The 15,774-nt window shown below is 53.2% G+C and overlaps 1 protein-coding gene across 1 annotated transcript; it reads left to right on the top strand.

Moving 5' to 3' along the window:
* Positions 1 to 6,386, top strand: LOC122891502 (keratin, type II cuticular Hb6). Its single transcript, XM_044227210.1, has 9 exons — positions 1 to 369; positions 1,091 to 1,299; positions 2,088 to 2,148; positions 2,910 to 3,005; positions 3,209 to 3,373; positions 3,613 to 3,738; positions 3,977 to 4,197; positions 6,044 to 6,075; positions 6,208 to 6,386. Exons 1-9 carry the CDS (start codon positions 1 to 3, stop codon positions 6,384 to 6,386), a joined length of 1,458 nt encoding a protein of 485 aa, XP_044083145.1.
* Positions 6,387 to 15,774: the final 9,388 nt, after the last annotated feature.

Below are 15,774 nucleotides of genomic sequence, written 5' to 3' on the forward strand. Positions count from 1 at the left end.
ATGACTTGTGGATCTTACTGTGCGGGCCCCGCCTTCAGCTGCATGTCAGCCTGCGGGCCCCGGCCAGGCCGCTGCTGCATCACAGCCGCCCCCTACCGCGGAGTCTCCTGCTACCGCGGCCTCACTGGGGGCTTTGGCAGCCACAGCGTCTGTGGGGGCTTCCGTGCTGGCTCCTGTGGCCGCAGCTTCGGCTACCGCTCTGGAGGCGTGTGTGGACCCAGCCCACCCTGCATCACCAGCGTGTCTGTCAACGAGAGCCTCCTCACGCCCCTCAACCTGGAGATCGACCCCAATGCTCAGTGTGTGAAGCATGAGGAGAAGGAGCAGATCAAGTGCCTCAACAGCAGGTTCGCTGCCTTCATTGACAAGGTGGGTGCCCTTGATCACACCCTTCCTGAACCTCTGGGTCCTGGGCTAGGCACTCAGGAGGGTCAGGGACAGGAGACACGTGGTCCAGGGGAGCTCCCAGTCTGATGGAGGAGAGGGATGCACACCCAGGGTCCACATGGACCAAAGACAACAGTACGTAGAGCGGAGGTTCCTGATTTGACAGTGTTGCTAGTATAGGCGACCTCCACTCAGGCAGACAGATCCCCACAGAGAGACAGAGACAGGCTTGGAACTGGCGGGCCAGAGCAAGAGGGCAGTCTGCACACACAGACACAAGAATGAACAGAAGAACTAGGAAGAGGACCACAGGGGCATCCTCTAGGTGGGGGTCCTGGGCCACACCCTTCCTGTACTCTACCCATGCTCAGGACCCAGGCTGAACACGGGCTCAGAGGCAAAATAGACACCTCTGGCTGGCTCTAGACCACATGCCACCCAGACTCACCAGGTCTGGATCTGTCTGTTTCCGTGAGAGCAGGGACTGACCCTCCCCAACCCTGGCTCTTATCCCTACATTGGACACTGCAGACACGCATGACAATCAGGAAGGCTGGAAGTCACCTTGTCTCCCACTACCCTTCTCTGCCAAATCTCTGCTGAGCTGCAGGCTTGGGACTTTACCCTAAAGCAGTCGGGCCCACCCCCAAACTGGCCTTGGGACACCAGGAGCCACCTGACCCTCCTACCACCCTGAACGCAGGTGCGCTTCCTGGAGCAGCAGAACAAGCTGCTGGAGACCAAGTGGCAGTTCTACCAGAACCGCAAGTGCTGTGAGAGCAACCTGGAGCCCCTGTTCGAGGGCTACATCGAGACGCTGAGGCGGGAGGCTGAGTGCGTGGAGGCGGACAGCGGGAGGCTGGCTTCGGAGCTCAACCACGTACAGGAGGTGCTGGAGGGCTACAAGAAGAAGTGAGTGTGGCTGGGAGCAATGCTGGGCACAGGAAATGGACTTGACTTGGAGTCCATTGGATAGGCTTAAGAAGAATTTTCCAGAAGGGCCAGTGCCCATGCCGGCCGGGGAGGGGATGGTAGTGTGCAGCAGGATCTTATCATCTGTGCCACTGGTGCCCAGAGGCCTGCCTGAATGCCAACCCAGGACTCCCCCAGCACACATGTCTCTCCAACTTTGGTCTTTCCTTCTCAGAGCCTGTCCCCTGGGCCCAGTGGGCAGGGCTCAGGGGGCTTCTGCAGGCTTCAGGCCTTTTTCTGCTGACCTTTCAGTTCCCGCCTATAGCACCTGAGTATCTGGTCCTTCGAGGCTGATGGGCCCTGGGGCTCTGGGTGTCCCACTGCCTAGGGTACTGAGTGCTGGTGAGTAACGGGTGGTATAGGCCCCCAGCCTGTGCTAGGATGGACACCTAGGGGAGGGATACTGGTGCCACAGTGTCCCAGTGGAGCTGCTGTGCAATCCTAGCCTGGGCCTGCATGCTGAGTCATTATTTGGGTCCTCAGGGGGACCTCATGGCAGCTTTGGGAATGGACTATGAGGTCCCAGACATAGGCTCTCTAGACCTCTCAGTTCAAAGTGGGGAGAGAATCCCAGACATCTTCCAGATCCAATCAGAAAGAAAGGATCCAGCAGAGCTGCATGGGTCCCAGCTGCTGGAAAGTTCCTGATATCACTGATATGAAGTGGTGATGGCCTCTGGGGAGACCTGCCCTTCCCTGACCTCCTTCTCTGTCCTCTTCTGCCTCAGGTATGAGGAGGAAGTTTCTCTGAGAGCAACCGCTGAGAATGAATTTGTGGCCCTGAAGAAGGTGAGTAACATGGGATCTGGAAGCAAAGCCACCAGGGATCTTGGAATGATAGAGTCTTCCTGGGGAGACCCAGAGGGTCTCAACCTCAGTGTGGGGTACATGACTTGACAACATTTTGATGGGAAATCCCAGAGATCAGATCATGAAAGGCTCATTCTGATCACTGATGAAGGGCAATAACCTTGGGATGTCCAGTAACACCCTGCCCTGGGGCAGGGGGATGGCTGGGCTGACCTCTGGATGTCTTGTTCTGCTTCAGAGGTCGTGTGGTCTCTGTTGGGGGTTCCAGGGAGGCAGAATAGCCACAGTCTCTTTATTGAGGAACAGTGACCTGTCTAGCATTGTGGGAAGTCTGACCAAAAGGAAGGGTACAGCCCCAGGGTGTGGGGGAGGATGGACCAGAGGCAGGAGTGGCCAGGTGGAGTGTGGGAGGACTACGGGAAGACCTGGGAGGGGTTGAGGTGGCCAGCCAGGGAGTCCATTTGACGGGCTTCTTGGAATAGGAAGGGTAAAATAGAGAGCTGGGATCGCAAGAGGAGGAGAGGCTGGTGGCCCATCTCCAAGCACAAAGGGGTTTATTCTCAGAAGGGCAAAAGTTGTGAAGCCCATCCTGGGTAGGCCAGAAGGGTATGGAGATGAGATGGGAATAGGAACACTGGGAATCCTTTCCCCTGGCCTCCATGGATGGGGGAGAAGAGAGGAGTTTGGAGTGATGACTACCATGGGTCCTCTTCACTCAAAGACACACCCCATCTTTCCAGGATGTGGACTGCGCCTACCTCCGCAAGTCAGACCTGGAGGCCAATGCAGAGGCCCTGACCGAGGAGATCGACTTCCTGCGGCGTCTGTATGAGGAGGTGAGGGGGCTGTGGTCCAGAAAGAAGCAGCTGGCCTGGAAGTGGGGCTCTAGCCTAGATGAAGAGTTGGCCAGGGATTTGGGCTGGGCACTGTAGTCCATGAGCCTGTCATGTGAGCGGGGTCTGGAGACCGGGGATGATTGGTGAGTGAGGCTGGGATGTAAATAAGATCCTTCCATCTTCTCACCCCCGACCATCTTCAGGAGATCCGTGTTCTCAACGCCCACATCTCAGACACCTCAGTCATCGTCAAGATGGACAACAGCCGGGACCTGAACATGGACTGCATTGTGGCCGAGATCAAGGCTCAGTACGATGACATCGCCAGCCGCAGCCGGGCTGAGGCCGAGTCCTGGTACCGCAGCAAGGTGAGGAGGCACCTGCCTCCTAGACATGGCAGTAGGAGGGAAGCCAGGTGTATAATAACAAGGACTCTTTTGTCCATGGATTCTGATCCCTTGGATGGTAACAGAAGAGCAGACAGCTCTCACGTTATACAGTCTGGGCAGGGCTGAGCACTGTACAACCTGCTAATGGTCTGTGGTGTCTGAGTGGGTGGGAGACTGCATCCTGAGCCTCAGGAGCATCTCTGTCCCCGCCCCCCCAGTGTGAGGAGATGAAGGCCACGGTGATCCGGCATGGGGAGACCCTGCGCCGCACCAAGGAGGAGATCAACGAGCTCAACCGCATGATCCAGAGGCTGACGGCTGAGGTTGAGAATGCCAAGTGCCAGGTAAGTGTCACTTGGGGCATCCCAGGTCACAGAGGCAAGTGTGTCCCCAGTGGATCTCACCATTCATGCTCCAGGCCATCAGTATGATCAGCGTCCCTGGTTGTGGTCCCTGGGGGAGACTCAGCTGATGATAGGGAAAGGCCTGCTCTTGGGGCATTCCCAGCTGGAAGAGGGTTGAAATAGGAAATGGACAGAGAGACCTGGGCCATAACCCACCTGTTCTCCTCTGGGTCCCCAGAACACCAAGCTGGAGGCCGCAGTGACCCAGGCTGAGCAACAAGGCGAGACGGCTCTGAGCGATGCCCGCTGCAAGCTGGCAGAGCTGGAGGCCGCCCTGCAGAAGGCCAAGCAGGACATGGCCTGCCTGGTCAAGGAGTACCAGGAGGTGATGAACTCCAAGCTGGGCCTGGACATCGAGATCGCCACCTACAGGCGGCTGCTGGAAGGCGAGGAGCAGAGGTGGGTACTGTAGCTTATTTTCTCTCCCAGCCTTGCCTGGGTTCCCAGCGTGCCATGTGCCTGCTGGCATCACTGGACTCCCATTCCAAATCTCCCCATCCTGCATTTACAGGTAATGAGTAAGTCCTTTCGGTATGTTTCTAGCCCTCTTTGAGTTAGTCATGCCCACCTATGTGCTAAAATGGGATTGGAACCTTTTGCAAACCTGCCCCTGGGAGCCAGGAGTCGGGCCATAGAAATTGTTTCTGAGAACCCTAGCCTGGGCTTGTAAACACCTTCCCCCGGAAGTGCTTTTCCCCTTCCTGGCCCCTGTAGCACATAACCCAGACTCTAGCTCTCTTCTCAAGGCTGACCCTGGGCCCAGCCCTGGCAGTTCGTATTTATCCCACAATGACTGCCTCCACAGGGAATTTTATCAACTCATTCTTATATATTCAAACTACAGTGGGTCCCCCTAAGTGGTCTGCCATCGCAGTAAGTAGGACTAAGAGTAGACAGACAACAGAGATGTGTCCCTTGAGGCCCCTGTGTCCAGTTCTAGCCTTTTTGCTAATTGCTAGTTTTGGACATGGTGGGGAAGACCCAGTCCCATGCATTGCTGGAGGGCAGCTGATGGTCTCCTATGAGGACAACCCCTCCAGAATGTTGCCCCTGGCTTGGTCAGATGCTCACTCCTTGAGCCTCCCTTGTCTTGTGCAAAGCCAAGCCCCTCCTCTCAAGCAGAAGAGAGTGCAGGGTGAGGAGGCAGAGGGAGCCACAGGGAGCACAAGGGGAGTGGGGCGATGGGGACACAGGTTTGATAGTTAGAATCAAAATGGTCCCATGGTGAGACTTGCCACAGCCTCAAGTAATTGCTTTGGAGAGTTCGGAGGCCCTGTGGCTCACTGAGCCTGGGGAGTTTCATTAGTGGAGACCTCCAGAATGAAGAATTTTTCAAGACTGTGTTTGTAAGTTCAAGAGATGCCAGGAGATAGCACTGGAAACTGAGTGGCCCACCCCTGTGCCACATAGGGCCCCTGGGGGGAACTCAGGAGCTTTGGTGAGGGTTCCCTGTGAACCCCGGGTGTGGGATGAGTACACGATGGGCTGTGGATTGTCCGTCTGAAGCTGGTGCTGTCAATCCTTCGCCTCAGTGCTATCAAAGGGACTCACGTCCCTGGGAGATGTGTTGTGTGGGAAGGGGTGTGAGGGCTGCTGCGTGGAGTTAGGGCTCTAAATTACAGCTCTGCCTCTGTCACTGGGTATTTCCTCTCTCTGGGCCTCAGTTTCTCCATCTGTCAAATGAAGGAACTCGTGGAGACAGTTTCTGAGCCTGTTCTAAATGGGTTCTAAGTTATTTGTGGAGACAAACATTGTTTTAGGCAGTGTCCACTCCGCGCCGGGGAAAAGACAAGATGGAAACGTTTCCCCTTCTGAAGCCCAGGTTTTAGTGACCCTGATTAGGCCAGATTTAGGAAGTCAAATCTGTGCCCCTGAAATGTATGTTTACAGGTCTATCAGAACCAGCAGAAATAGCAGCAGCCGATAGGTGTGAAGTGCACTTGCCTTGTGGCAGGCACTAAGCCCCTACATGGGTCATCGATTCCATGCCCACCGAGGCTCTAGTCTAGATACTCTGGAGAACAGGGAGGTTGAGCCAGGCAGGGCAAATCTGAGGTTGCTGGGCTAAGGAGGCCGGCAGGGCACACGGGACTTTGTGTCTCCAGCTTCCAGAAGGGGCCGTTTTCCACCCCTTCCCCTCAGCAAGAGCTCCAGAGGAGGGCACGGTCCTCCCCTTCACCTTGGCTCCGTGGGCCCCGCGGCAGGCCCGTGGCACCGACCTCTCTCTCTTTTCATTTCTTAACAGGCTGTGTGAGGGCGTTGGCGCAGTGAATGTGTGTAAGTAGTCGGAGCCTTCCCCTTCTCCAGCTGCGGGCCCCTGTCTTGGGGGAGGGCGGGTTTGGCTGACACCTCCCCACCCCCAGAGCCGCCTGCTGTGGCCGCGCCTGATGTGTTCTGTCCCCCATTCAGGCGTCAGCAGCTCCCGCGGTGGCGTCGTCTGTGGCGATCTCTGCGCCTCCGGTGCTGCCCCTGCTGTCACCAGCAGAGTCTGCAGTGCCCCCTGCAGCGGCAACATGGTGGTGGGCACTAGCTGCTGCGCCCCGTGCTCAGGGGCCAGCACCTGCGGTGGAAGCTGTAAAAAGTGCTAGGGAAACGCCGCCGCCATCAGCGCGCAGCCGCGTCATCCTCCGGCCAGGACCTCCTGCACCCCGAACGCCCCGCTGTCGCCGTCACTGCCCCACGACCGCCAGCTGCCGGCACCCCCTCCCGCCCCCAGCCGGTGGCTAGGTGTGAGCACTCTGCGCATCCTCCCTACCTGCTCCCTCCCCCGTATGCCGTCCCCCAGGCGCCCTGAGCCCCGAGGAGGTTGGGGCGGCCCCTCCGCCTCTCTCAGTAGCCTTTCCTAGTAGTGGCTTTGTTGTCTTCAGGATTCATCCTTTCTTCTGCCTTCCATTTTTTCCACTGGATTCGTGCGTCCTGACTGACCCCTTCACCCTAGCTTGCAGGGACAGGGCGAGCCCCAGAATCCCCACTGTCCTGCACTTCCTGGGAATGCTCCAGTGCGCTCCTACCTGTGGAACGTAGGTGGGGGACACTGATGGTGGCTTTCCTGAAACTCTGTAAGGGACATGAGCGGTGGAAGGGAAGAGCACCTCCTTCCAGGGCTGCCTGCAGAGGCTTCGACAAAGCCCAAGGCTCAATTGTCAGTCTGTTTCTTTGCCTTTGTTTCACTCTGTGTTTCCAATAAACTAATTGTAGCTTATCAAGCTTGGTGCCTCAGAGTCTTGAAAATGCTGGGGCCATCCTGTGATAAGGGGTCCCTGCCAGAGATTTCCTCAGGAACACCCCCCCTCCACCACCCCAGTTAGGACCACTGTGGTAGGTGTCCTGCTGGCCTTGAGCAACCTCAGCCTTGGGAAAGCAAAAGAGGACCCACGGATGCAGGAGATCTTGTGTGGTCATAGATTTCTCTAGACCAAGGTGTCTTAGTTTCAACAGCATTGATATTTTGGGCTGTGTTTGTAAGTTCAAGAGATGCCAGGAGATAGCACTGGAAACTGAGTGGCCCACCCCTGTGCCACATAAGGCGCCTTCTTTGTTGGGGGCTGTCCCATGCATCACAGGACACTAACTGCATCACGGGACCCTGCCCATCAGATGCCCCAAATTGTGACAACCAAAGATGTCTCTAGAAAAGACCAAATATGCTGTGGCAGTCTGGACCAGGGTGATTTTTGCCCCACAGGGTCAAACCTGGAGGGGAAGAAGCATGAGGAAAGGTGCGAAGATGAGAATGGAAGGAAAGAGTGTGAGAAAAGCAATGTTGGGGAGAGGAAGGGCCTTGGGCTTAGAGTCAGGAGTCCGCTCCTTCTAATTCAGAGTCCGGACCCTCCCATTTCTCAGATGTGCGACTTAGGGCCAACTCCTTCCTTGGTCTGAGCTTCAGTTTCTTCGGGTATGGAGTGAAGGAGGTTGGATAATAAACCTAAGGTCCCTTCTGGCTTCCTAAGTGAGATTATGTATTTAAAATGGTGCTGTTACTGCAAACCTATGTTTGAATGCTGGGTCAGCCATTCACTTCCCCTGTAATGGGGCAAGGAGCTAATCCTCACTCGGCTTTAGCTTTTTCATCTGTAAATGGAATAACAGCGCCTACTAGGTTGTAGCCAGATATTTATTGCTTGTACCAAACTACTCCAAAATTTAGAGGCTTAAAACAATACAGGTATCTTCTGCTTTTTGAAAGTGTGCGTTACACCACTTTGGTTTTTACAAAAGACATAGACTGTAGTACCAGTTTTCATTGATGGAAAGAAATCGAAAGAGGGTTTTCCCTTTTACTAAAAGAGGTGAAAAGCCAACAGAGCAGTCAGCATCTGTTTGGCAGCCCGCTGTTACAGAGACACCCCACAGCCCAGCAGTGAGAATGGCACCTCCAAGCGCCTTCCCTGGGAACTACACTCCACATCTCAACATGGAGCTGCCAGAGCTTTGAAGGGCCTCTGGGAGCATCTGTGTGTGGGTCCTATTTATTTTCTGTACTCTTAGGAAGATGTGTCCTAAGGTAGCAGAAAAGCCTAAGAGGGGCTATTTTTTTTTTCCCAATTTATTTATTTTCAGAAAAACAGTATTCATTATTTTTTCACCACACCCAGTGCTCCATGCAAGCTGTGCCCTCTATAATACCCACCACCTGGTACCCCAACCTCCCACCCCCCCGCCACTTCAAACCCGAGGGGCTATTTTTTGAGCCTGGGATGCTCACAAAATTTTTCCTTATAAATTAATGGTAAACACTTCTTCACTTAATGGCATATCAGCTTATGAAATATTTCATGGGAATGCTCTATGTTCGGATAGCAGGGAAACCTGTTTTTCTCCATTGGTTATGATTCTGTGGGCTTAGGAGAAGTTTTTCTACTTTCTGTGATGTTGTATGGGCGCTAGGGTGTCTGTGAGGTCCAAAACAGGCTTGTTTCACGTGGGAGACCAGCTAGAGCTGCTGATCAGGGCATACCAGTCAGGGTTTAATCAGGAGATAATAAAGTGAACAGGTAAAGTTTAATATAAAGAATTATTAATTATAACAGGGGACTAGAGTGACGAGAGATTGACTAGTGAAAAGCAAGAAATCTAAAGCATCCAGGAGCTGCAGATAGAAGGGACAGTCCCTACCCTCAGTCCTGAGAAAGCACATCCATGGAAGGGGACACCCTGTGGCGGAGGTCCAGATTTTGTTGAAGACTCATAGTACATAACAGTGCTATACTGGTAGGACTTGCTGGAAATCTACCCTTTTGAACTTTGCTGGAATTCTGCCTTCTATGCTGGTAGGGAGAGATGTTCATGAATACATGTCACCACCTCAAAGCCACCCAAGAAGGATACCAGAGGCTGCTGGCCACAGGATGGTGCTGATCACTATGCAAGAACTGAGCTCTGGAAAACCGTGGTGCTACAGGAATCTGCCAAGAGGACAGGGGAACCAGGAGGGAAAGCCCCTTTCTCCTGCAATCTCTCTCCAGTGCCCTCTACTGACAAAACTCAGTATTGCATTAGCAGACAAACTTTTAAAGGGCCCCTCTAAATTTTCACACAGCGGCGATGAGGGATATAAAGCAGAAGGTCAGAGATAATAAATTGATAAGTGGCATACAGAGACTTGGTTATCTTCCATATGAGCCTCTCTCACGTGGCTGCTTGGACTTCCTCAACAACCTGGTGGCAGGTTTTTCAGGACATTCCAAGAAGAATGAAGGAAGGAGGCAGAACCTGCCAGTCCTCTTTAGGCCTGACCTCAGAAGGTCACTTTTGCCATATTCTACTGACCAAACCTGTCACATGGCCAACTCTGATTCCAGAGAAGGAGAATCGGGCTCCTTCTCTTGATGGCTTCATGTACAGAGAGGAAAGAATTGTTGGTCCAATGGTGCCCTTGCTGGCCACAACAATTCATGTGTCCCCTGCCAAAGAACATGTGCTATTGCTCCCCAAACCCCTCAGAGTTTCATCGCTTCATGATATCAGCTTGAAGTTCAGGATCTCACTATTTGGATCAGATCCAAGTATGCACAAGGCTTGGGACCTGGTTCCTTTTCTGCAGCTCCCCCATGGGTAAACCCATTATGGTTTACCTCACCCAGAAGACCTGTGTTTTTATGTCCACCACACACCTGTCATGCAATGACAAGTTAGGGACAGGATAGCCACAACAGGCACTCCCACAGGGGGAGGAAAAATTGGGAGCATTTAGAAGTCACTGAGTCAAAGCAATTCCAAGTACAGTCAGGCAGGCACAGCTAACTCTTCTCATGGTTGAGGCAGGGTTGTGTTTCTTTGGGGCCCACTTTTACTCCCTAGAAGTGGTTCTCCTCTGTTCTTGGCTCTATCTTTTGGGATCTTGGTTCCGTTTTCCAGGTTGTTATTTCTTTTTTGTGATAAATAACCCATGTTTTCTTAGCCTGCTTCCTGTTTGTGGGTGGTCAGGGGCCCAGAGGCCATTTTCATTTTGAACCATTCCTTTTAGTGAGAACTGCTATAATTCTTTTTAAAATGTTTTTGGTGTATCAGATGATAATGGACTTTGTTAGACAAAAGCTATCCCTATAAATATCTTTGGGACAGGCTCCTCCCACCCTTGGGCCATGAGTCATTATGCTCTGGGACAACACTGAGGATTCTTGGAAGCTCTGCTTAAAGGCAGCTATGAAGTTGCCTTTAAGATTCTTAGAATACCAGGACGCCTGGGTGGCTCAGTTGGTTGGACGACTGCCTTCGGCTCAGGGCGTGATCCTGGAGTCCGGGGATCGAGTCCCACATTGGGCTCCCAGCTCCATGGGGAGTCTGCTTTGCTCTCTGACCTTCTCCTTGCTCATTCTCTCTCTCACTGTCTCTCTCTCTCAAATAAATAAATAAAATCTTTAAAAAGAAAAAAGATTCTTAGAATACCTTTGGTCAGCTGAGTGAGTCTAAGAGACTCTGAGTTAAGTCTGAGATCTCAGCAAAGGGTCTAACAGCCGTGGTCTTCATATGACTTTTACTTGAGGGCATGGTTTACTAGCAGTGCTTTGCGTTTGATCTTTGCTCTGAGGCCATTTCTTAATTGGAGAACCTTTTGCTGACTGGAAAGACAGTCCCTGTCTCTTCTGGATTGTGCTAAAAACCCGAACAGTTCCTTCCTTAGTCCATTTCTCTCCTCTTGTATTTTATCATAAGCGGCTAGGAGAAGCCAGTGGCATTTTCATCCTTCTAACTGGAAACCTCAGCCAGGTCCACAAATCCATTAGATGTCCTTTTTGTCTTCCTTGTCCCCACAGGCTATAGTCCTGCCAAACTTGTCACCACTACATAATATAGGTCACCTCTTACAGCATCTACTAATAACTTCCTCATTGTCCTTCCTGCCTTCACTAATGGCCTCCTTGAGGACATTTAGACTCTGCTTGATGCCTGGTCCCCAAATCAGTTGTAACCAAATCCAAGTTGTTTGCCCGACGTGCAGCCAAGCTGATCATTTGAGACATCGAGTACGTAGCAAGGAAAAGGTTTATTCGAGAGGCAGCCAAATGAGGAGACAGGATGGTAAGTCTCCAATCCCCCTTTTCTAAGGGGAGAGAACAAGTTTGTTTACAATCACAGGAGTTGATATTATAAATATCTTAATGGAAAGGGCGGGGAAACTTAGGAGCATTCAGGAAAACAGGTGGCGCATGTGCACTGAGCAAACATTCGTAACAAACATACTATGTTCACTTTGGGGTGGACACTTAATATCCAAAGAAGGCAAAATTCTTACCCCCCCATTAAGCGTTAAGCAGTTATCTTGGGACAAGGAGGAGGGTCTATGGGCTTGCCTTGCCAGCCGGTTCATACTGGGTGGGCTCCTTGTCTCCTGCAAGGAAGGCAGGCCCCTGCTTTGTTTCTGGGCTGGAACCATATCTCTTGACCAGGTTTCTGAAAGGACAGCTAGTGGATTTGTCAGTAAGGTCTGTAAAGACACCGTAGCTGATTAGGGAGAAACTGTTCTCTGAAAAGCAGGCTTTACATTTCTGGTGTGTTTCAGTCTCGTGAACTCTGGGGGGCATGTTTTCACGATGTCACAGGTTTTAGGTTTGCTTACAGTAGCGGCTATTTCTAGGTACTGATTTCTACACTAGTTTGTTGCCATACAAACATTAGCCCAAAACTTAGCGGCTTCAAACAACACTATTTTTCTCGATTGTGTAGTTTGGAGGGATGGTTCTTCTGCTTCATGTTATTGGCTGCGACTCCCGTAGGTCCACAATGGCTTCGCTCTCCTTGGGGGCATTTGGTGTTGGCCACCGGCTGAGAGCTCATTTGGGGCTGAAGGCCAGGAGACTCTGTTCTCTCCATGTGCTGCCAGTCCTCCTAGGGCCGGGTGCAGAATCCCTGCAATGTCACTTCTACCACATCCTATTGGTCAAAGCAGACGCAGGGCAGCCCAGACCCCAGGGGAAATGGGCTTCATCTTGGAGGTGAAGAGTGGCACGTACAGACAGGGATGGCTGGGGACTGCATCTGAAGACGGCTACCACAGGAGCATCAAATGAGACCCCACAGATAAAAGTTTATAGTGTGGCACGTAACTCATACTCCAAAGCTGCTATTCTGATTGTTATTACTATGACTGTGGTATCATAACCGCACAGCATTCCAAGGGTCGAAATAGCTGGGAGGGGGTAGGGGGTGGTTAGAAGAAGGCTGGGTATTGAAAGTTCTGGACTTTTGGGTTCTTGTCCTGGTTTGGTCACTAAAAGTGCGTGGTCAAGGCCCTGCAGCTCTGGGCAGCCCAGTTTCTCCATGTTTTGCGATGATAACTGAAACTGCTTCCAGGCAAGAGCTGGGCAGAAGGTGAGGGACTGTTACTCTGGGGATGGTCATGACCCATACCTGCCTTGCCTCAGGCTTGTTGGCCCACGGGGATCTGACATCCAGATCACTCATGTTCCTCACAATCAATGGGAACCTTCTAGAGAGGAGGCATGTGGCTCTCCCTGGAGCCTGAAATTGGGCCAGACCGTCTACCTCTGCAAGATGCTGGGGAAAGTGCCTGGAAGGAAGCAGGAATGAGGACTGCCTGACCACGGGTGCAGAAAGCTTCTCTGGAGGTGGAGTTGGGGTTGGGGGTAGGAGAGTATAGTCAGGAAGGGCTCATCTTAAGCTTCTCGAGGGCACTGGAGAGCAGTCCCCCACCTCCCCGCCAGCCTTAGGACTTAAAAGAGTTCCTGGAGGTTTCCATGCTCCTGCTCCAGCCCACCTCTTCATATGCTCTTCCCCTTGTCCAGAGCACATCTCTTCCTCCTTGTTAGCTCCTTAGTTATGCTATTTTTTTTGCCATAAAATATAAATGTCCTGTAGGACAGGCATCTGTGATTATTTCCTTCACTTATATGAACCCAGGCTTATATACCAGTACTTGATACAGGTCAGAGGCTCAATAATTATTTGTTGATTGAATAAATCAACTCCTGATCTTACTTTAGGCCTCAGCTTCAGTATTACTTCCTTTGGAAGGTAACCAGCTAGCCCTGGTTAAGAATCCTAATCCTCCAACCATGCTTCTCCTTTACTCCTAGTACCAAGGCCCAGACCTCTTGGTGGCTGCACCTCTTGTTGGTGGAGAGGCGGCTGTGGAAGCTGAGCAGGTGGGGCTCAGGGACTCAGAAACGAGGATCTAATAGTTGGAGAGTATGTAGTCTCAGTCCTGCCTGGGGCCTCAAGCTGGTAGAGTGGAAGGAAGGTACACCACGTACAGAGGCATGGAATCTCCCTGGGGTCCCCTGGTGGCACCTGGATGACCTCCCAAGGCTGGCAGGGACTGTGGCGATTCCGGAGCCAAGCTCAGAGTCACTGCCCAAGAGGGTCAGGATGGACAGGTGTGGAGCCCCTGGGCCAGCCCTCCTTGGACATGCATTCAGGGAGCCTTGAGACAGAGGTGGGGAGGATGGTGGAGGGATTGGGGAGTGGGGAGAGACAGAGACCAGCCAGAGCCAGATACATGGGACTGGAACACTACATTCAAGAGTCTGGGCTTCATCCTGAGGGCAGTGGGGACCTGTTGAAAGGTCAGACCTTTTAAAGACTTTTAAAGTCTTTTAAAGACTTCCGGCTGCCATTTTGTGTGGGTTGGAAGGGGAGAAGAACAGCTCTCCAGGCAAGATAGTGGTGGCCGGGATGTGGGTGGTGACTGCAGAGAAAGAGGAAAGAGTTGGATTAGAGGGGTACTAAGGAGGTAGAAAAGGAAAGCATTAGTGTTGAGGGTCAGGGTGCTGGCCTGGGGAGACCATGGAACTGGGTGATGATCTTGCCAGGGGACGAAGAGGAGGCTCAGGTGGACAGAACGTGGGATGGTGAGTTCAACAGGGAAGTCTGTTGGATTAGAGGAGTCTCCAGGATGGCCAAGTGGGGAAGCTGTGTAAGAACTGGGGCAAGTGGTTCTGAAGCTGGGGGGTGAGGTCAAGCATCCCTACAGTCATCAGAACTCGAAACTGTGGTTGGAGGGTTTTAACCAGGAAGGTCATTAACTGTGGTGGAAACCGAAGGCCAGAGACTGATGTCATTGCCTGGGCGGTGTGTGCAGAGAGGTGAGAGAAGGGCCTCAAGGGCAAGGTTGCCTGGGTGAGGGAAATAAGCCAGGGAGCAGGATGGCCTGGGAGCAGCTAAGAACCCAGAACAAGGCCAAACAAAGCAGAACAAGGCTGTGGAAGGCCCAAGACTCAGGGCTCAGGAATGGGGAGGGACAGAGGGTCACAGGGAGGCGAGGGGGCTTGGGTGAGGGCAAGGAGCTGAGAACTCCCTAGAGATTCTAGGAAGAAGTGAGGGAAGGTAGCAGATCCTCCTACGACGGCTTGGGGAGATAGGTGGGAAGCAGCAGGGCCTGGAGGATGGGGGGTCAGCATGGGGGTTGAGTAGGGCTGGGGCAGAGGGAGAGAAGAAGAGGGTCAGTGAGAAGGGAGTTAACTGCGCGGGAGAGCTCAGGCCATACAGGGGGCCAGGGAAGCCTTTTCAGCCCTGGGATTGAAGCTCTGCGGTGTCTGAGAATGAGGGCAGTGCAGTGGGGGACCTGAGAAAGCGAGGAGAGGGTAGGTATCCTTTTACCTGCTACAGGGCTTTCGAGTAGGCTGTCCCAGGTGTGCCTATGGGGGGCGGAAGGATGGGCGGAAGGGATCTGATCTCCCCTTGTTTGATGGGTAGCAGTGGGCAGGGGATGGGGTGGGGTCCAGACTGACACAGGGTGCCCCCCTGAGGGGGCTGTGGGTGCTTTTGGCAGTTGCTATTGTGGTCCATGCGTGGTGGTGGGGAGGGGACAAAGGGAAGGTGTGCCGAGAAAATGGGGTCTACGTGTGAGGGAGGGAGGCTAAAACCACACACACATGCACACCATGCACATACTGCCTTCCAGAAGACCCCGCGACCTCCTTTGGGTCCCTTCAGAACCAGTCAGAGGAATAAGTCCCAGACGACCTCAGACTGGCAGGCATGACTCAGGTGCCAGGCACCATGAGCGTGGTCAGCATTGCTGGGCCAGGAGATGATGGCACTATGTGGGGATGGGCCCCGCAGGTGTCCGGGCTGAGACGGCCAGAACCCTCCCAGTCCTTGGTTCATCTCGCTGGGCTGCTGGTGCTCAGCGGTCGGGGGACATGGGCTCATTCCGAGAAAGCAAGCATTACGGCACAGAAAGCAGGTCCCCCAGTTTATTGGGAAAACAGGAGACAAAAGACCAGAGAGGCGGGGGAGGCATCCAGCAGCGCCCCTTCGGGGGAAGGAGGGCCCTTCTCCGTGGGAGGAGCCAGAGGCCAACACAGAGGAAGGGGAGGGTCCAGTCCCAGGCAGCAGCCGCTTCCAGTAGGACAAGAGGAGCCGAGGAGGGGCTGATGGGAATGAGCCGCTTATGGTGTATTCTCAGAACACGAGGGCAAGAGCTACCGAGGCACCGCTGTTCTCAGCTGGAGGTGGGGACGGTGGCGCGTCTGGCAGACAGAAGGGGCTTCTCTGGCTCTCTCTCGGGGCTGT

This window comes from Neovison vison, chromosome 12, assembly GCF_020171115.1.
Source record: "Neovison vison isolate M4711 chromosome 12, ASM_NN_V1, whole genome shotgun sequence".
Classification (NCBI taxonomy): Eukaryota; Metazoa; Chordata; class Mammalia; order Carnivora; family Mustelidae; genus Neogale; species Neogale vison.

Excerpts from the sequence above, each read along its gene's own strand:
- LOC122891502 (XM_044227210.1), top strand. The coding sequence starts at position 1 with ATGACTTGTGGATCTTACTGTGCGGGCCCCGCCTTCAGCTGCATGTCA. Across the intron at positions 3,374-3,612 it reads AGTCCTGGTACCGCAGCAAG|TGTGAGGAGATGAAGGCCAC; the intron begins GTGAGGAGGCAC and ends CCGCCCCCCCAG. Across the intron at positions 4,198-6,043 it reads CTGGAAGGCGAGGAGCAGAG|GCTGTGTGAGGGCGTTGGCG; the intron begins GTGGGTACTGTA and ends ATTTCTTAACAG.